General features: G+C 39.2%; 1 protein-coding gene and 1 long non-coding RNA gene across 3 annotated transcripts; one reads left to right on the forward strand and one right to left on the reverse strand.

The window, feature by feature from the left end:
* Window positions 1-7,914: 7,914 nt before the first annotated feature.
* On the reverse strand, window positions 7,915-10,732 carry LOC135344854 (uncharacterized). The gene is made up of 3 exons (XR_010397561.1): window positions 10,584-10,732; window positions 9,283-9,329; window positions 7,915-8,080 (listed from the first exon to the last, which is right to left on the reverse strand). It is a non-coding gene; the product is annotated as an uncharacterized LOC135344854 (long non-coding RNA).
* Window positions 10,733-13,498: 2,766 nt separating this feature from the next.
* On the forward strand, window positions 13,499-18,733 carry LOC135344649 (uncharacterized). Of its 2 annotated transcripts, none has more exons than XM_064541900.1 (9): window positions 13,499-13,609; window positions 13,781-13,858; window positions 16,510-16,668; window positions 16,737-16,863; window positions 16,933-17,083; window positions 17,199-17,353; window positions 17,435-17,590; window positions 17,693-17,797; window positions 18,662-18,733. In XM_064541900.1, the coding sequence occupies exons 2-7, from the start codon at window positions 13,793-13,795 to the stop codon at window positions 17,542-17,544; spliced, it is 768 nt and encodes a 255-aa protein (XP_064397970.1). In that variant the 5' UTR covers window positions 13,499-13,609; window positions 13,781-13,792; the 3' UTR covers window positions 17,545-17,590; window positions 17,693-17,797; window positions 18,662-18,733. The 2 variants fall into 2 exon arrangements, with proteins under 2 accessions (XP_064397970.1, XP_064397977.1); XM_064541907.1 differs by having other exon boundaries at window positions 17,438-17,590.
* The last annotated feature ends 2,320 nt before the right edge of the window (window positions 18,734-21,053 follow it).

Raw genomic sequence — 21,053 nt, forward strand, 5'->3', positions numbered from 1 at the left:
TTGCCTCTCTTGATCTGAAGCATGTCTCTGATCCAACGTGAAAGACGTATCTGTTTATAATGATATTCATTCCAGAATCCTCAACAAAGCCACTGTTAAATAGCCTAGCTTGAGTGACCCTAGGTGGACAAGGGGGGAGTTCATCAAGAAGGTTTTTACTGATATCTGTGGGCTGCTCATTGCACCAAGCTTCACATCTTAATCGGAGATCATTACTACTCATGTAATACAGAATTGGCGTCCACAGAGTGACTCTATTTACCAACAACCGGACAATCGGCCTTCTTCGTTGCATAACATCTCCAGAAAACTCTCCAATCCTAACTTGAATTGCAATTGGTCGTACAGCCATGTTATTATTGGTACGCACACTGAGAATTGGGATTACCACATTTGCTTGCCCAACATTTGGTAAACCTGATGCTATAGTATCTCAACATCTTCCCATTCTCCTGTGTTCATATCAAACTCAACAAGAACAATATTGACTTTGTAGAAGGACGGGTCTTCGGCATGAGAGGGAAGAAGATCAAAAGGATTCCAAGTTATTAAGATTTCGGTTTGAGGAAGAACGACTGGAGTGTTCAAATTGTGCTGTACCTCAGTACTGTCTTCAATGTGTACTGGAAAAGGAATAGCCACATGCATGCGCGCAGTGTAACATAATTATTAATGCACGGTGACGAGAGTTATACATAACTAAAATGCTTCAACATGCATTATTATACTTCACGTATATAATTATAATATTATAATTATGCACTTAATTACTATAAATTATACATAATAGCTTACACATAATTGCTACAAGAATGTAATTTTGTTCGTATATACCTGCATAGAATCGAGTGCCAATGTCATACTTCAACGTTCCATTCTTATTTGTGACAACGACACGAAGAATTTTTGATCCAGGCTCTAAAAATGCCGGTGACACACAAACAGCCACAACAGTTGGATTCTCATCTAGCTCTAAAACTCAGCCCCACATCGGCATCCACTGTATCGAATCCTTCGTATTGACAAGTTATGTTGTCAGATTCCTCTAAGCATGTGCTGGTAATGGAGACTGCAGTTCCTCCAAGCATGTTTCCAACTCTTGGGGTGATCACAAGTGAAGCTGTGTGTTCAATCATTATAATGATCTACACATTGAAAATTACGGCAGATTAAACCAGGAATTTACTTGGTATTGCATTCATGCACACATAATTATACTTATGCGTTGTAAGAAAGTAAAATGCACTTGTCCGTAGATGGCTTAGTTTAGATTTTAGTAAAATAATTAGGTAGGGAGTATATTGGTACCAGCAAAGAGTAGAGTGTAACTGTATAGCTACTCACTAAACTGCTCCTCTTGGGCACTTTATAAAATTGCGAACACGTGATATTTGAGCATGCTGCTTAAACTCTTCGCTATGGGCTATGGGTGGACGCAGAGCAAAGGAGGTACGACAAGGGTATATACCTCAATTAGGTAGGCTTGGTTACGTGCAACATTCAACAGTAGAGTCATTGTTGCACGTGACTAAAATACGTAAGGGTATATATCACTCCTCTGAGGGTTGGACATATATTACGCCCTGAGGCATAAAATTACAAATTGCCAGTAAACTATATAATATACCAGTGAAAAATGTACCTATAAAAAAAATGTATGTTGTATAACGGATTGGAGTTACGTATGCTCTTGCCGAATTTCTTGTTTCCACGCTTTTTGCCATGTTCCCACGGCCAATCCTAGCAACTTTTTACATTGAAAATGTTTTGTGGGACTTGTGTATATAAAGGCTTACTATTTTCCATGTCCTCAGGGTCAGAGCATCGTGCAATATCACCGTTGACTTGAAATGTCCATACGCCCGGTATATTCACATTGGTAGTGGAATCAATATTCATGATTCTGTTGGTCAGTGAGCCTGGCACACTATATAGAACCTCTTCCCATCACCAGCATTGAATCCAACTTGTGCAGGGGTTCCCCCAAATCCATTGGTGCTCCCTGAGGCATCTTCTTTGGTCCATTGCATCTCACCATCAGCGTATAAGAACTTGACAAAAGAGGAAGTTCCATCTGTCATAAGCACACACTGAAATGTTGCAATCTGTGTCGGAGAAGGGTGAAAAGTAAAAAAAAACGGCATTTTGCACTGTGAAAATTGCTATGAAAATTACTAGGAAATTGGAAACCACTTGAAAATTTCTATAGGATTGGCCGCGGGCAAGCACCAAAGAGTATCAAAACAAGCGAGGAGGAGACAAACCATACACTTAAGTACAACTACTCACAAATTTGTGGTATTCTACTCTCTAGGTTACAGGCACTGTATAGTAAATTTTAACCAATCATATAAGCTAAAGGTGCTGTGTTTCAAATGCTTGGTAAGTCTAATTGCATGGTAATGTCCGAGAATGAGACCTGCACGCATGCTGTAAAGGAAGGAGCTGTACAATAACTGAACTGCTGCATCTGCGTGCATTTACGGGCATGTCACAGTCATGCCCATCTCATAAGTGATATAATGAACACTAAAATACATAATTATTACGAACAGTAATGATATTCGTGAGTCAAACCTAAGAGGTCATGCGTCGGTGATCAGAAAATATCCATGCATTGTCCGGGGTTTTATTTCTTCGGAACTGTTATTTGTTTGGAATTGGAATCTTTACGCATAGAAAAACCCAAGCATTATTGCTGATTGCTGATTGCGCATGCTATAGAAATGGGCGAGATCACGACTTAGTAATAACAAACCATGCAGTGTTGCAAGTGTATAGTTTATAAACAGAGCTGCGCTAGTGCTGATAGCTAAATTAGTTTAATAGTTGTCTGCATGTCAGGCCAGGGGGGTGCTCAACCCCACTGATGAGCTCCGTGCTAGACACGCTACTAGATCTAGCCAGCAACTTCATCTGAAAGCAATCTAGATATCGAGGTTAGACTTTTTTTAAGTGCTCTATTAATTTCTGTGTCGTCAAAGATGAATCGCAATGCTATACACGCTTGCAATCTATGTTTAAGAACAACTATTGTTATATAGAACACGCTTTTTTTCAATATACCTACCCGGCCAGTGTGTCCAACTCTATCCCAAGTGGCAATGAAAACAAAAATTGGAAGGAATCTTCTCGAAAAAGACGTCATTACATCGTTTCTAGCTCGTCTTAGAACATCGTTATCTTGCGTCTCCCTGTAGTACACAGTACCTGTTCCATTTGTATCCACGTCAGCCCAATACGGGGCAATCAAAAACAATCCGGACAACGGAAATGATTGAGGAATGACAGTTGAGACTGCAGATGCATCAAAGGAGATAACTCCATTTGTGTTCACCTGAAGTAGCAAAATATGTATAGAGCATTAATAGTTGTGAGGGACCCGATTTGCTATCAATATAATTATAGGTATATTGGAGTGCATGCAGATAGTAAAAAATACACAGAATGGTATGAGATGGACCACACACATATTTTCAATGAATAAGCAAATGACACTTAATTATTTGACGGCGAAAGTGTCTGCGTATAGTCAATAATTATTTTACACAATCAAACCAGAATGTAATTTACTCAAGATAACTTAACTTGATAAGACTAAGAATAACATATAAATTATGAAGAATAACAAGATAACTCAACTTGGAGCATTAATAGTTGTGAGGGACCCGATTTGCTATCAGTATAATTATAGGTATATTGGAGTGCATGCAGATAGTAAAAAATACACAGAATGGTATGAGATAGACCACACACATATTTTCAATGAACAAGCAAATGACACTTAATTATTTGACGGCGAAAGTGTTTGCGTATAGTTAATGATTATTTTACACAATCAAACCAGAATGTAATTTACTCAAGGCGCATATAGTACTGTACAACAGGTATATGTCGAGGGAATAAATTTTCACGGATTAAATTTTCGTAATTATCAGCCTTTTGGCGCATGCATGTATGCGATATGAGTATTATTATTCGTGGATATAAAATGTTTGCAGTGCATGCTAAATCAGCAAACACCGCGAATAATATATCCGCTATAACTATAACCGCTATAGTTTAAATTACCAACTTTTACATTACAAATACATCCTATAATTTATGCCTGGAGGTATATTCAGTCAGCTGACTGAGTGTGCATGTGTTTGATTTTGAGAGGGAGTATAAAAGGTGTCACTATAAACTATATGGGAGGATTTTGGCTTTCCATCGTCATCCTACCAAACTCAATGAAAGCACCAATTGTACGCGGTGCTTTCATTGAGTTTGGTAGGACGACGATGGGAAGCCAAAATCTTCCCATAACTATATAATTATATTATATAGTTATTATATATAACTATATAATTATATTATAAATACTTTTGTAAGTAAAACTGACTGCTATGGCATCAAAAACACACCTTTTTATAAGCGCCACAATTATATTCTACAAGCGCTTCTTTGTACACCTAGTTCAGTCTGCATGAGCTGGCATTAACTATATACGGTTAACACTAAGCTTGCATACTTATACATTATAGTTGTATAAAAAGGTTAGCATTATGGTGTTGCTGTTGGTAACACAAATAACTTACAAACAGGTTAGTATACTGCTTTTCAAAGTAAGAGAATGAGCCAAACTGTAGAGTGATCTGTTTAGATGATCCATCATCGTTTGAGGGCACAGTCGTATCCCCTGAATTTTGCCCAAAGGAATAAAACTCCTCCCGTGGAATAGCCAGCGAACAAGTCACAAACGACAGCAAAAAGATGATTGTCTTTTTACCTTCCATGGTTCTCAAAGTTGTAGAATCAGTCACCTGGCCCAGATCCCAGAGCAGAGGAGGTAATTTCAGTGCACTAATGGGTCCTGTAACTCTACATGTAAATCTATCCCATAAATAACCGCATGCTGGTAGCCACTGACCACATGCATGAATGCGCAGTCCAGGTTGACCACAAACCACAAGTTTTAATGCTCAAAAACACTTAACAGTTGTAGCTGTAGGGTGCACTGCCATTAATTTTGTCTCAATTAATCTGCATGACGTTTACAGAGATTTCAGCTAGGTTGGTTGGTCGAAGTTAAAAGTTGAAGTGCAGCCATCTCACACTGTGTATGTTTTACTTCACTAATCCAATTAGTGGTCATGGTTGACTGCACTTTAACTTTTAACTTCTGCCAACCAACTTGAAATCCTCTATATCAATGATATAATTATCTCTAAGCTTGAAATTATAGGTGTTAATAATCATAATCATGGGATGGATTTTAAATCAGTAAAAAACTGGGATCATAATTATAGATATGAGAATATCAAGTATTTTATCACATGATGGTTTTTTTTAGGTAACTGATAATTATTGCAATGTGAAAAAATGGCTAGAATTGGATGCATGGGGAAACACCAAAAAGTGTTGAGATTAGGTTTCACTAAAACTGTATTATTACCCACAAATAATTGGAGAAGTAAACCTCATCCCACCATGGAGCAATGTGAAAAATTGCAATCCACATTTTTTGGTGCTTTTCCAGAACACTCGCAAATTTCGAAAAAATGCACATATTCAAACGTTATAACAGATTGGGCTCTCTAGCTCATTTCCAAGTTTTTGGTATCTCCCCAGTCCCCAAGCCAATTCTAGCAAATTTTGTGCAGATTGCAACATACTTTTTTGTTCAGAAAAATGTGATAGCAACAAAACATGAGACATTCTCGGAATTTTTGACTGGTTCATAAATCAATGCTCAGATTTATAAATCAGTTGTGTGATATTTAAACCCTATAGCTTGCTTACATTTATTATTTTATTGTACCAACACATAATTATATATATATATACATAAATCGATCCATGCTTTAAAGGTGTATCGATGACGACGATGAGACTATAAATAATTATCGACCCCCCCCCCATTGACAGTAAATAATAATTATTGCCATGCAGAACAATTCTATAGCTGTGTTGTAGTTGAGTTTGTATTGCCATTCAATGCGGCATTTTCGGCAGACCAAGACGGAGATATCACGAATAGTCTAGTAGAGAAAAAATGGATCTATTCTTGATTCCATGCAGGCTGCAGGAAAGTCGAGCTATATATAATTATAATTAGCAGAGCCATTCTACATAGTAGCATACGATGCATGCATGGTAGTTTAATAATTATTATAACTCACCATAATTCTAGTAGTTATAGCTTTGCAGCTTTGAGTGATATAGAAGTATATTATGCTTGACCAATTATGTTGGTTTGAACAATACTTATACTGTATTTGGGTGGTATTAGCACTGCATGTTATTAGAGGTGTGCCGCTTTTAGCCACATTTTGGGGGATTTGTATTACCGTATTGTAATGTTTTGGACTTATTCCTAACCTGGTATTTACCTTATTGATTTTTGTAGTCATATCCGGTTGGGTATTGCGCTCTGCGCAGCCGGCTGTATTGTTCAACTTATTATGCAATGTTTTGTAATCACCTGAGTCTCGATAATATATGATCTTTTAACCAAGACAATAAAGATAGCCGTGTGCACAGCAATAGTGTAGCAGTAAACCTAGCTACTACATAACACGTATATAATTATTAAATGCTAGAAATATTATATGCAAGCGTGAAATAATATTATTATGGCAAGAACGTTATGCGATATTTATTTTATGCTCTCGTTAAATCATGGTCAGTGCAGTTTAGCGAGCGAAGTGGCTGCATTTCAGAAAATAGCAGTGGCTAAAATATTTATTCATCTAATGACTATTATTATAATTTGCGGTACAGTACGATAATGACTTGTAAATTGAGTTGTACATGTATGATGTACCCTTACATGCACGAGTCACACCGGCTCATAAGAAAACAATCGGGTATAGACAATTTGAGAGAAAAAATTAATTTGGAAAGGCCTATATAGCCAGAACGCAAGCAAGAACGCTTAGGTTAGATCGCAAAGTCTCGCTCAACATTTCACCCAAAAATGAGAAAATAATGAAGGAATATTAAGGGATTAGCTGTTGCTAAATTTCTTGTCCTAACAATGTTACACCTTGCAAAATGTTTTTTAGTCTGATATAAAATTATGATAATTACGCAGGGACTCTAATATTAATTTTGACTAATTTTGTACAGCTTAGGATAGCAACGTTGAATTAATTGCCGTAGACTAATTTTGTAGTTTTAATTTCCGTATGATGCTCTTCAATACGAAAATAACCCGCTATATCGTTTTTTGCAATGCAATACAACTTCACTGCATATAGGCGATTGAAATGGAGAAATTGTGAAGAATTATAGACACACAAGCACTTTCCTTTATTGGGATGGAACTCAGCGTTGATTAATCACACCCAAAATTAATTGCTTAAGTAAATGTACATGTAATTCTTGCATGGTCATGTACCGTAGTTTTGTACAAACTATCTATTTACTAAATACAGTAGACTCTCGTTAATCCGGCCACCCTTGGGACAGTATTTACAGCTTGGCTGAAATAGCGAGGTGACTGCATTTCAGAAATAGCTGCAGCTAAAAATGACCCTACCTCGAATCTAGTGACTAATTTTGCGGCTCTGTTTCAAGGATAATGAATCATTACTTTCCATATCCAATTTTGTCTGCCACACCACACCCAAAACATCATACCCGGCCGTAAAAAACCTACTTTGGGAAAGCCACACAACCAACCGGTTTATGGAATAGCGAGTGGCCGCAGCAAGTTTTGTGTAGTAAACATCTGGCTAACAATCTGTGCCATACTAAATGGCCGTACTGTAGAGAGTGAGAGTCTACTGTATTCGTACAGCTCAGGATAGTGACGTTACATCTATAATTATTGTGCCAGAAAAATTTGTTGTTTTAATATTTGTACGTGCTCTACTGATACGAAATATATGCATGGGTACGTAGGTTGTGTGCATGCACAATTCAATACAGAGACAAATAATTTATCTGAGGTGTAAAACTTCACTAAGTTGAAACGTAATTATGGGCGAGCATAAAATTAATAATAATTATCCTAAACAGTCAACACACACTCGCGCACTTTCTTAGCGATCTTGAGACTCTTCACTTTATTCTCAAACTTAGCTGACTGTATCTGTACAGGATGAAGGACATTATTAACCCTACTCATGAGTATAAAATATACATTCAGAATAGACTACTCGTTGGCGCTATAAAAATGAAAGTATCGTGGGTGCTGATCTATCGGTATACATGGATCCGAACAAATTAATACAACACTTTTTGCTTGTATGCAGGGAACGGTGCAAAAGAGTGGGGATTGACTATTAATAAGGGTTAGGGTTAGGGTTAGGGTTGCAGCCACCAATAGTTAGTGCTAATGGTACAGAGAGCAAATTACTAATTTTTATACATGAAAGTGAAGTTAGTATAATCAAAATTGTTTGCTAAACACGAACTAGCCACAAATATATAAGCCATAACTCTAGACAGAAGCTTTTTGTTTCAAATCCACAAATCAAAAGCAAAGCTATTACTTGTATCTGTATTGCAACCATAGAACATTTCCAACAATAATGCAAAATTGTTTGCTAAATACGAACTAGCCACAAATATATAAGCCATAACTCTAGACAGAAGCTTTTTGGTTCAAATCCACGAATCAAATAAACTAAAAGCAAAGCTATTACTTGTATCTGTATTGCAACCATAGAACATTTCCAACAATAATGCAAAATTGTTTGCTAAACACGAACTAGCCACAAATATATAAGCCATAACTCTAGACAGAAGCTTTTTGTTTCAAATCCACGAATCAAATAAACTAAAAGCAAAGCTATTACTTGTATCTGTATTGCAACCATAGAACATTTCCAACAATAATGCAAAATTGTTTGCTAAACACGAACTAGCCACAAATATATAAGCCATAACTCTAGACAGAAGCTTTTTGTTTCAAATCCACGAATCAAATAAACTAAAAGCAAAGCTATTACTTGTATCTGTATTGCAACCATAGAACATTTCCAACAATAATGCACTGACCACACACAAACACACTATACGTATATATATGCCTCCGACGTGCATGCCCATGCATTGATGTATATTGATGGTATTGGATGTTACCAGGATAAAGAAGTTGAGAGTTAGTATAACTAATAGTATTAGGGCTCTGAACACATTGACACTCCCTTCACATACATGCATAACTGTTTGCTAACATTAGCTTTACCATAAACTGTGCACTCCCATTCGACTAACATGCACACTGTCACTTACTTAGCACAGACTATCTTGCCACATTATACTTCCTCTCCAGTAGTACAAACTCACCTCATATAGTTATCCACTGGCTCATCCTTCAACCAGTGCTCCCCATCCTGCACATGTGTGGGCGTGTGGAGGGAGTGGTTAAAGGTAAATGCACTGTAAATACGTAAATAGGTTGGAAATATACTTTTGGTTTGGAAACAAACTTAAAGAGTTCTACTTTTGCATTTGAAATGATATGGGGTGTATTAAGGAGTAGCATGCATACTTACTTTGTGGTACATGATTAAAAATAATAATAGCAAACATTTTCCACCTTAGGGTTTAGCCAGATAGAAATTATAACGAGACGTTCTGGATTAATTAATTATCAACCCTCACTGGCACATGGACCAACAAAGTGACCCAAGCCGGTAATGGGGGCCACTATAATTATTGATTAGGTACTTAATCGCATGTTGTCCTATTATTCACTGTGATTCGTAGAGTGGATTAATCAATCGCATATCAGTAATTAACGTCATTAACGACGTGCAATTACTGCCTTGACGACGTGTAGCTCTAGTTCAACGTGCAAGTTTAGGATTCTTAGCTTTTATACAACAACGAAGCTTTAACATTGAAATCTGCCAATATTAAAACTAATAATTTGTCGTGTGGAGGCATCCAGGTGAATAGACTCACATGTCACACACAAATAAACTAACCAACGGACTACTATACCGCCCACACGCGCCTCGGGTAATGAATGTTGTTCACGAGTCTCAGCTCTCAACGGTGCAGCTAGCAAGCTAGACAACGCCCATTTTTTCCAGCTGTAGAAAGTAAGCGGCACCATAATTTACCATTTTTAAGGCGCCACATTAAAATAATTAGGTTGGTAAAGGTGGCTCTATTAGGAGGTTGATAAATTAGTTTCGAGGCTGGATGGCGCATCTTTAGAGGGGCGCCTTCTAATTGGAGGTAAAAAACAGTTTTGAAAATGGACTGTGCATGCAGCTCTTGGTCTTCCAACAGGCCTATATGTACGTAGGTTGCACAGTTTGTTTTGGCTTGGGGGCTGCCCAAAATGTGGAAGGAATAATTCTGTGATCTGTTTGCTCATTTTACCTCTATTTACCACTTTATGCCGCATCTTTAGAGGGTCGCCTAAAAAGAGCTTATATTATGGTAGGCGCTAGGCACCAGCTGGGCTAAACGCAAATTTTGCCACTCAAGTGAATTATTTTTTTGGGCGCTGTACTGAATTACATCATGGTATGGTAGTGCTACATAGACTGACATGCATGCATCACAATGGACTCGAGTAAGGCAATGTATTGTATAGTACAACAGACTTCAAAAACAAGCCTTGCAGCTGTTACCTTTTTTGAATTCCTAGCCAAGTGTCCACATATGTCTTTGCTTTGCTTGTGATGTATCATCCATAGTGATAGATCTAGTGTCTCTATGCGCTATGCTGTCCTGGGATGTACAAATTCTCTATCAAACCACAGCCACAGCAGAGCCACGAGGTTAATTCTTGCACATGCCCATGAATGAAAACATGGCGTCTATAGATAGGCTTGTGAGTAAGCATCACCAGGAGATAGCTGAACTTTATAATGATAGAAGTGATCTGAGTGGATGATTATAACTGGAAAGTGCAGTGTGAGAGTATTAAATACTAAGGTTTGGCAAATCTGGTGTTGACTAGACTATGTCTTGTTCTAGATGATTATTAACTTTCACATTCTTTCATTCCAGAATCCTTGCTATTAAGATATGAAAACGAAGGACGGCTATAAAGTGTCAGACGTACACTGAGTGGTCAACTCATCACAGGCATGCAGAGATCACGGAATGCATGGGAGCTGTAGATCTACTAACTACAGTATTGTGGATATTGAGTTCAAGAAATTATTTTGGAGGATGAGGCTTAGCCTCTAGCCTCGATCATCGACACCATGGAAGACAGTCTTTTGGTGAAGGTAAAACAACTGTAGGTATATACAAAAAGGTGCATGGGCTGTAATCATTATTTTTGTCATTCTTATCGTCCCCCAACACATGCATGCACTGAATTCTATTTGCGTTGAGAATGGCCCCAGGAGTTATGTGGTCAATTATGGCTTCATTTACATTTAGTCTTTTTCTGGTTCACTGGTATATGCCATGGACTTTTAACGTAGCTGGTTCTATGATATGCATACAGTAAACTATGACAAAGTTGTGGCATCATTAAAAGGACCATTCTTTAGTGCGGTACATTGTCTTGTACACAACTTTGTTGTTTCATTATTCATTTTTGGGTTGTGCGTAATTATATAATTGGGTACAAGTTCTGTTCACATGTTGTTTACATCAGAGCCGTGCTGCTGGTTGGGTTATACTGTGAGTGTCATGCATAATTATATTTGTCCCATAATTAAACACTTATAGAGCTGCATGGAATAGTTTAAATTCAAGTTGAGCAGTGAGTCCTAGCTATAATGTCTATATAATTATGGGCATGCATGTAAACTGGTTTGAAGGTTTTGACTGTTGCACTCTGTGTGTCTCATGTGAATAGCATTTTGTAAGACATCTACTTGCAAAACATGTCATTTACTGATTGGCGTGCATGTGAGTTATTCACATGCATAATATAGCTGACGGTTCGAACCGTCAAGTGAATTGGTAGTGACAAATTGCAATTATTATAACTTTTTCTCCTGACAACAAATGCTGCATGCATGGTGATCTGCCACACAGGTCTAAGTAGTACAAGGATTCCATGCAAAGGTCCTCATTTTATTAACCTGAGGCTATATATACATAATTATATAAAGCATACACCAGATTGCAAAATTGCAATAATTATAGTCACACTATAACAATGTATCTCTGATTGGCTGCTTCCATAACTTGGCCCTTGGTCAAAAACATTCACTATGTATCATGCACAGCATGCAGACACACTAAGTTTGCACCCATATATAAACTATCCATATCAAGACTTTCATGCTGAGTGTTTGTTCATTTTAAGAGGATGTACAAAAGGTATCACTATATGGGGGGGGGGGGGGGAGTTTGGCTTTTCACCTCTCATTCTATCAGACTCAATGAAAGCACCACGGGTGGTGATGCCTCGGTGGAAGCTTTTTCGACATATAAAGCTATAAAACAATGATTGTTGCTTAAAAGGACGTTATACAGTTACTGTACAGCTATAGTTTAATTTTCAAACTTATAATAATAATTATAATAGGGGCCAAAAAGTAAAGCCGACAGCCTTCAATTTTGCCAATATTCATGCAGATCAGATGCGATACTTACATTATGTAAGATGACTCCTACTGGACTACATGCATGTACACAAGTTGCATGAATGATACCTTATTTCATCGTGCCATAGTGATACAATTCAATTAAACTTGTTTTGAATGAACTGTATAGACAGAACAGGAACCAACTATACCATTTTTGGAGTCCTAAACATAATATTATTATTGTGGTGGCACTGCATGTAAACACATACAACTTCAACTACTGTAAACACAACATAATGCGTACTAATTACAACGCCACTAACAATTTATTATGATTTTCCAGTGGCACACAAAACCTATAAAATTCCAGTTTGGCGTTTATAATTATTACAATGATGCTTAGCAATAGAACGTATAGAATACTAGTTGCTGGTTATTATAGATCAGTTGTACATGCATGTGACCTCGATTTAAGGCTGTATTTCACCTATACATCAGCAAATAATAATTTATACTTTTCTTTGCGCTCAATTAGTGTTTGCGATTATACGCCCAGTTCCCTAATAATCTTAAACTTCTTGCAGAAAAGCTAGGGTGGGCGTATTTATTAGTTTTAACACTTAGACTTAATTACTGGTCATTGTTTAGTTACAATAGTTTGTGTTAGGAATGTTTATTAGTAATTATCTCTGTTGAGTTTCCTGGAGCAGAGCCTCCCTTATAGTAGTCTTTTGTTTTGTACTATAGTTCTTTGTTGTAAAGAGGCCCTGCGCGTCTCTGTGCACTATACCCTGCATGCATGTTATGTTTTGTCAGTGTCTTTCTGTGATCTCTATTGTTACCTGAAACTCTGTCTAGTTCAACTTGCTCGTCGCTTACTAGCTATAGCTCAAACTGCTGTGCATCAGATCTCTTGCCAATAGTATTTTCTCGAGGGTACGGTGTGTGCTATGTGTGCTTGTCATGTTTGTGGTTTTATTGCATCTGGTGTGGTTGGTTTTAATTAACAGGAAATGAGATTTACAGGAAGTGGTGTCACTTTGATACCCTTCCCTCAGTGACAAACCAGAAACATGAATTTCATTAATAGTGGGCCTCAATACTAGGAAACTTGAAAAGCAAGAAGTTTGGCCAGTTGCTGGTGTTTTTTTGCTGCACAGGTGAGCCTCGATTTCAGGCCTATATACTCTATAAGTAGATCCAATTATAGCCGGAACAATTATATTTTAGCTGCATGTGTTAAGTTGTATTTATATTATAGCTATAGCATCTGTAGTTGAGTTTGTGCCATTCAGTGCCTCCCCTCATTCTTATCTCTTTAATGTCCACAGGTTGTTAATGACATGAGGCTATTAATAGGTGCCATAATATGTCTACTTGCAACGCTCCAGGAAGCCGTCTCCCAAGACGTACGTTGCAGCCACTGTATACTACAACCTCGATTATCCGGCCCTCCATTATCCGGAACCTCGATTATCCGGCTTGAAAATATTCTTTTTTTTAATGGGCGTGTCCCTTAAATGCGCGCATGCGCATTGCAGCTGTTACCATGGAGATAGGCCTGCTTATCTTCTGCGCGTGCGTAGACAACCATGCGGCACTGCTGTTTATCAATTAAGGGGGTGGATCAAGGTATGGTTTATCTATTCGATTATCCGTTATCCGGCCTGCCTCTGGAACGAAGGTGTCTGGATAATCGAGGTTTTACTGTATTGAGCTATAAGGCCACACCAAATTAATCTTATGTTGTAGTAGTCATGATCATAGTTCAAATTGGCCACGTGATCTATCAAAACGTAGTGAGGCAGTGACTTGTTATGGTGTTGTGTGACTCTGTTAGTGGGTTTTTATAATGAATTTAATTTCTACCGGGTCTATTATTGGTGATAGTTTGTGGCTTCACTAATCTAAGGCCTTAGGCTAAATTCCCAATTATTATACTAAGGCGTAGCTGCACGAGGAATACGGTAAAGCTGTTCATGTGTGTGCATAATTATAGCCTCGTTTGATGACTACTATGAATCTATGTGCTAATTATTGTTGTTGGCAGTAGGTGAGGCAGCTTGGCAGCCAACACAGGAAGATGCATCACACACACTGCACCTAATCCAGGTCACGTGCACTGAGTAGTAAGCATAATAAAACGACCACTAATTCCATTTGCGCAAACATTGGCGGATAGGAAGCTATCTAGGAACACAAACAAACATGCACAACACCTCAGAATTAGCCCTTTGTTTACTCACAGCTAAATCGCTTCTGACATAATCTGAACCACCTGGGTTAATTGGCTAATCCGGATTACAACCCAGTTTACTCGAACGCGGATAGATTTAATCTGAATTTCAACTCAGATTAAAGGCCTCGTGTAAACCGGGTGTGCATTTGTGTCTGTTCTCGACCTAAATTGCCGACACCCTTAACCTCCGCAAGCATCCTGTTTGTTGAAGAATGTCTATGGCCCAGTCCACACTCTTAGCTGAAACCTGTGTTGTCAACCCAGGGTTTAATAGTAATATATATTATCCTGGTCTTCGTCTGTTTATCCTTGCGGATCTCTGATTCCGTCTCAATTTCTAAAACTACCTCTTGAGGTCTGTGGTCTCACCACATTGAAGGTAGAACCTCCTGATCTTTTTGCCAATCTAACGGCTGATGTCCACCTAATCGCCACCAAGTCACGAAAGTAAAGTTAAAAGTGCAACGTCTACTTGGTGAAAGAATTATCAAATCCAACAAACCTCCCTGGAGGGCTCAAGTTGTGGTTACCCACAATGAAAACCACAAGAATTAAGAGAATAGTTATTGACTACTCGCAAACTATTTCACTCTTCTGTATGCTTTTCCCTTACCCCAAATTGACGACACTGTCTATTCTATATAGCCCAATATCGTGGTTTTTAGCACCATCGATCTACGCAGTGCATAACATTAGGTAAGGAAAATGCAAACCTTGCACGGCCTTCCAAGCTGGTGATGCATTGTATTAGCTCACACGTATCATCAAGTACCCTTTGGGGTAACGAACGGAGTGAAGTGTTTTCAAAGAATCGTGGCTGATGAAAGTGAAACGCCTAGCTACCTTTACAACCGTAACCATAATTATGTGGAAAGACTCAAGAAGAGCACTACGAAAATATAAAATGTACCCACCTAGCCAAAAATGCCAAAAGTGTTTTAAAACTGGCTATATTTAGTTACATAGTCAAGGAAGGAGAAGCCAGATCAGACCCTGAACCCCTATAGTTACAACCCCTTTTGTAGCTCTCTCGGCTTGTAGATTTTCCAGTAGCCAGGATAATTTTTCATTCTTATACGACTTTCTTCCTGTTTTGAATGCGGCAGACGGTTACTAGCCTCGTTCCCCGCTCGACTTTTCTCTTTGAACGCTAGGTCGAAAAGAGCTAGGGCCTGGTACTTATTGCATGGGTGATAGTGCGCATGCGCTTCAAATTACCGAGAATAATATGGGTAATGTACTACGGACGTTTTTAATTATAGTTCGTTTACTAAGAATAATAATAATCTCCATGACTGAGTTCTGTGAAGCTGTGGCTTATTGTCTAGAAGGCTCACTCTAGTGTGAAGCCAGAAGAGGCTCTCATCTACATGATGGTCATGTAGCCGGGTTGTCTATGCAAGTAGCAGTTGGAAGCTCCATAGACTTGCCATATAGCCTGTACGAAACCAAGCTCAAGACATCCTGACCATACAACCATCATAAGAGGTAGATGAGAGCCTCTCCTGTGTGGGCTTTAGATTAGTGTTCTCAGAGAATGTTATCCGATGGACTAGAAACCTTCAATCGAACTTTCTATCTACTTCCTTTAATCCACTTTCGTTCGTTGTGATGTCATTATTTTACTGAGCATAATTATACGTTGTTATCCAAAGCCCCCAGATACCAGGGGGATATTAGCGCATGCGCAAGCAGTCGATACCAGGCCCACTTCCCTGAGTGAAGTGCAGCCCGGGATCAAGGCTAATTGTCCATAATTATGAGTTATTTCTTGTTTGTTTGTGTACCAGCTGATGTTGTCTCGCTCCCTTCCCTGTGTAGTGTGTGGAGACATGCCCTGCTGGTGAGGAATGGAACTCGAATGTGACTGTGGTGGAACAGGGACAAACATTCCTGACATTAGAATGGGAAGTTGACCAACCCAGCACAGTATATTTAGTTCGATGGTTTCAAGAGAGAGTGTTTATAGGAAATGACAATGTAAGTCTTTTGTAACGAGTTGCCCCCACATGCATTGCATAACCACCCCCACTCTATACTCCCCACAGACTACCGACCTGTTGTACACAATAAGCAACCTAATGTCCAACACCCAGTACACGGTGACCATTTGTCGACAGATGGTGGCAGTCGACAACTGTGGCAACTGTAACCTGTGTGCCACCACTCTACAAGGTAGGGGTGTGTGTGTGTGCCGTTATGGGGGTCTTCATAATTATATAATGCTGCTCTGTGTCCCCACAGGTCCTCCGGATCCTCCAGGGGGAGTGGCTATTCAAGTGAACGGGCCCGACAGTATCTTGGTGATCTGGCAGCAACTGGGAGGTGGGGAGATGGTAGACATGTGGCACATCCTTTGCGTAGTCAGCGACACCGGAAAAATCGTCCATAACAGGTGAGTTTGAAACGTTTAAGAAAGGTATCTTGCCGTCTCACTAAGTACACTTCATAGCATGGTTGATCTGAGAAATAATTACTCTAGCATGCCATATACCCCACTCCCCTCACAGCACACGGATTGCTCTCCAAATTACGATGTTCAAAAACCAAGATGTATTCCAGCTTACCCCTGAAACTACCTATAATTGCTCAGTGGCTGCCTCCAACGCATTTGGCCTGGGGGAATACTCCCCTATTGCTCAGGGAATCACTTTGGCCAGAACTAGTGGGTAAACTATGTACTGTTCTCCTAATTCTTATAAAGCATAGTTGGTAATTGAAATAAAATGAACTTTTACTATTCCAGCAGTCCCTGGATTGGTGAGTGATGTGAGGGTGTTTGTGTACCACCCATTATCGGAGGAGACCAGTCTCACTGGATTGGTGTTGTGGACTCCACCAGCTGGCTCCACTTGATGTCTACTCTGTCACCCTTAATGTTGGTGGGAGCCCTGTTCCTTTGGTGAGATACTGTATACATAGAACTAGCTATACTCACTCGTGTAAGATACTCTGGGAGACTATATAATTATACTCAATTCTCTTACCAAAATTCCTCCTCCAGGTGTATCAGCCCCCAGGCAATCTGTCCAGCCACGTCCTTGCCATACGAGATAGTAACACTCTGGCAGTGTCATTCTTGCAGGAAGGCACTACCTATGATGTCCAGGTGTGGCATTACTAGCTGTGTCGTAAAATTTAAGATGTAGCTATACTCAGGTAGGTTAAGGCTGTTTTTTTCTTGAAATTGAAGAAAACGTGTACTATTAAAAACTACAATTTTTTGTAAAAAATCTCGTCAATTACACATTATTTTTCACAAATGTATTGTAAACAGGAATACCTTTCATCTGATAACATTATTACCATGGTTACTATCTTGGTATGTGCGTTAACTGTGACCAAATACAACTTACCTTAACAATAGTTTTGAATACACTGCCTCCAATACCAAGTTTTAGAAAGCTATATTATTGGTATCAAAAGAAAGCTCTTAGTGAGATATACTAGAAACAATCTGGATATTTGGTATGAACTCATTCTAGCTCTGATTACAGCAAATTTATTGAAAAAAATGCTAAAAAAATGTGAAAATTCATGATTTGTTTGCCTACTGTACAAAATACGTGAAAGCAGCCCTAAATATCCACTTGGTTTCTATTGCACTGTAGTAAGAGCTTTCTTTTGATACTAAGATTGTACCATGAAAGTGATTATTGGAGGCAGCGTTCTTTGGTTTAAGTAAATAGCAAGTTAACATACGCAACAAGGCAGTAACCATGGCAACGATGTTATCATCCTGATCCATTTTACGTATATAATATGAATCCCGAATATAAAGGTACATATTGAAACCATTAGACAATGACAATGAATGGATTGCAATGCACCCTCATTTATGGCCCATATTTATGAAACGGCCTTAACCAACCTGAGTAGCCATGCATGTGTATGTACAAGTGGATTCTCTAGTTAGTGGTGTGCGTGATACAACTTACTGTATGTATAATAATTATGTGTTGTGTGTGTTCAGATCACAGCGTTTAACCACCCCAGTGGGTCTGGCAACTCCTCTTTTCCTATCAACTTCACTCTCAATGGTGCGTTGACTAAATATATTCCCTGTGCTTTACCCATTCAACCGTGCATCATGCATGTCTTCGTCAGGTCCGGACTATCCTCGTCAAGTACTGCTCCTGGACTCGGGGATGGCCCAGGTGGTTGGCATGAATACGAATTTTGTCACTCCGCCCTTTGCGACTGAGCTTACTCACATTCTGGCTGACACCATTGCCAGAGAGGCGTATTACTACAGTAGTGGCTTGGACACTATCTTCAAGTCATCACTGCAATCTGGGGAGAGAGATGTGTGTTGGTTAAACATTTAAATATGTTTTTGCACATTAATATATAGCTGTTCTTTTGCAGTTGTGATGTCAATCTTTGATAATATCCCTCGATCCTCTCTGTTTGCAGATTCTCAAATTTATAGGCTCAAGTGTTAAGATGTTGTCTCTGGCGTATGACTGGGTCGCTAGGGTTGTGTACTATGCTGTAAAGACAACCAACAATCAGCTGGAGCTCTACAGCATACCTGTACTGGACAAAGATAGCAACGCACAGTTGTTTCCCTCCCTAGACTACACGCTCCCATCAAATACCACCTTCCAACTGACCATGGACCCTACATCAGGGTACGTAGTCAACACTGAGCTGCTCATTGAGAGCCGCAATAGTGAACAAGAAATTTTTTCAATCCATGCATGCAGGTTCCTGTATTGGATCCAGTCTGATCGCACCTCTGTACAGCTGTTCTCACTAGATCTCCGTCAGTCCAACTCTACAAGGCCCACTAACCTCAGCACCACATCCCATCGGAGGAAACGCCAGTCTGCAGACCTCTCTTCACTCAACCTCACTCTCGTTCTTACCCTTGATCCTATCACAAGGGACCTTTTAGTGGCTACCAGTAGTGGAAACATCCACTCTTGCAATACGACCTCAAGACAGTGCATGCGATTGGTGGATGCAGTCACACTGGCGGGAGCCAATGACCCCTCAACCATAGGTGAATCTCAAGATTGTAATTTTAAAGTTAGCTTTTATTTGTACAACTAGTCTATGTATAGTCTCCATCCATGATAGCTCAGCTTGGTCTGTTCAGAGGCATCCTTCTTTAGCCTTGTGTGTTGGCTTTTAATATTCACTTTCTCCCCCTCCCCAGGACTACCTCCTATGACCCTTGCAGCTGATGATCGCCACTTGTACTGGAGTGGAGGGTCGGGAGTGTTTGGGGTACTGAGGACTGACCCCACCTCTCTCATTATTGTGTCTTCGACAGGCGCCCCTTTTATACTTACCCCCCTCAGCCCCGGAGCACAGCCACTTGGGCGTAAGTGTGTGTGAGGGGGGGGGGGGGATCTAGTGTACAATATGTACATATCAAGCAATGAGTGCAGTTTCTGGTTATAGCTTAAAACTAGTACTAGTCACGCTTATGATGTATGCATTTTGCATACACACAGGACGCGAGTGTCTGTCTCCTCCATTGACTGTCATGATGAACCGGCCGATCCCTATGGTAGTAGACAAATCCAACACCACGTTGACTCTGGAGTGGGAGGAGCCAGTACTGTCACCCGAGTGTAGCGATGTGTTTAGTTTCCCCCCTCTCAGCTACACTATTGTCGTTGCCAATCCTCAAATAAATCCATTTTTATTTCTTAATATGGTAAGGACATGCACTTTCAATGTGACAGTTTGTTGATTGGCTGTTTGAATATAATTATATGCATGACAAGAAGAGTGTCCATATTGTAAGGAGGTTGTGTTCTAAATTCAAAACACGTAAGTAACTAAGTGAAATTGCCTCATACCCTTCTGCAAGCAAAATTATTATTCAACATCCCCGTTTTAATTGCAAAGACAGAAGTAACACGTAAGTAACCAAGTGAAATTGCCTCGTATACCCTTCTGCAAGCACACGGCAAAATGTTCAATGAACTAGTCTATAGAGCAACTACAATTACAACAGCTGATAAAGAATGCAGACTATTCCAAAATGGCCGATTGCCTTGGCGATATTTCTCGACTCTATAATTTATGATGTTCTCATGCAAAACATTTCATTCATCTTGAAAACTTTGAATATGCTTGAGGTGCCAATTTATGAGCCATATTTCCCTGAGGTGCCAATTTATGAGCCATATTTCCCTGAGGTGCCAATTTATGACCATTTAATTATTATTATAATACACGTATATATATACACAACATTAAACCATAATGATACACAGTACAACAAGATTATTCTGTTGAAGTGGTGGTCTGCAACAGTATATAAGCGTTTAAAACTTGAGATTGCGGTGGCTTGAACTTGCTCTGAGAGCTGATTCTCTGATGGTAAAAAGAAGTTAGAATTAATG

The sequence above is a fragment of the Halichondria panicea genome, chromosome 1 (genome assembly GCF_963675165.1).
Source record: "Halichondria panicea chromosome 1, odHalPani1.1, whole genome shotgun sequence".
Classification (NCBI taxonomy): Eukaryota; Metazoa; Porifera; class Demospongiae; order Suberitida; family Halichondriidae; genus Halichondria; species Halichondria panicea.

Excerpts from the sequence above, each read along its gene's own strand:
- LOC135344649 (XM_064541900.1), top strand. The coding sequence starts at position 13,793 with ATGAGGCTATTAATAGGTGCCATAATATGTCTACTTGCAACGCTCCAG. Across the intron at positions 17,084-17,198 it reads GGAAAAATCGTCCATAACAG|CACACGGATTGCTCTCCAAA; the intron begins GTGAGTTTGAAA and ends CTCCCCTCACAG. Across the intron at positions 17,354-17,434 it reads AATCACTTTGGCCAGAACTA|CAGTCCCTGGATTGGTGAGT; the intron begins GTGGGTAAACTA and ends TTACTATTCCAG.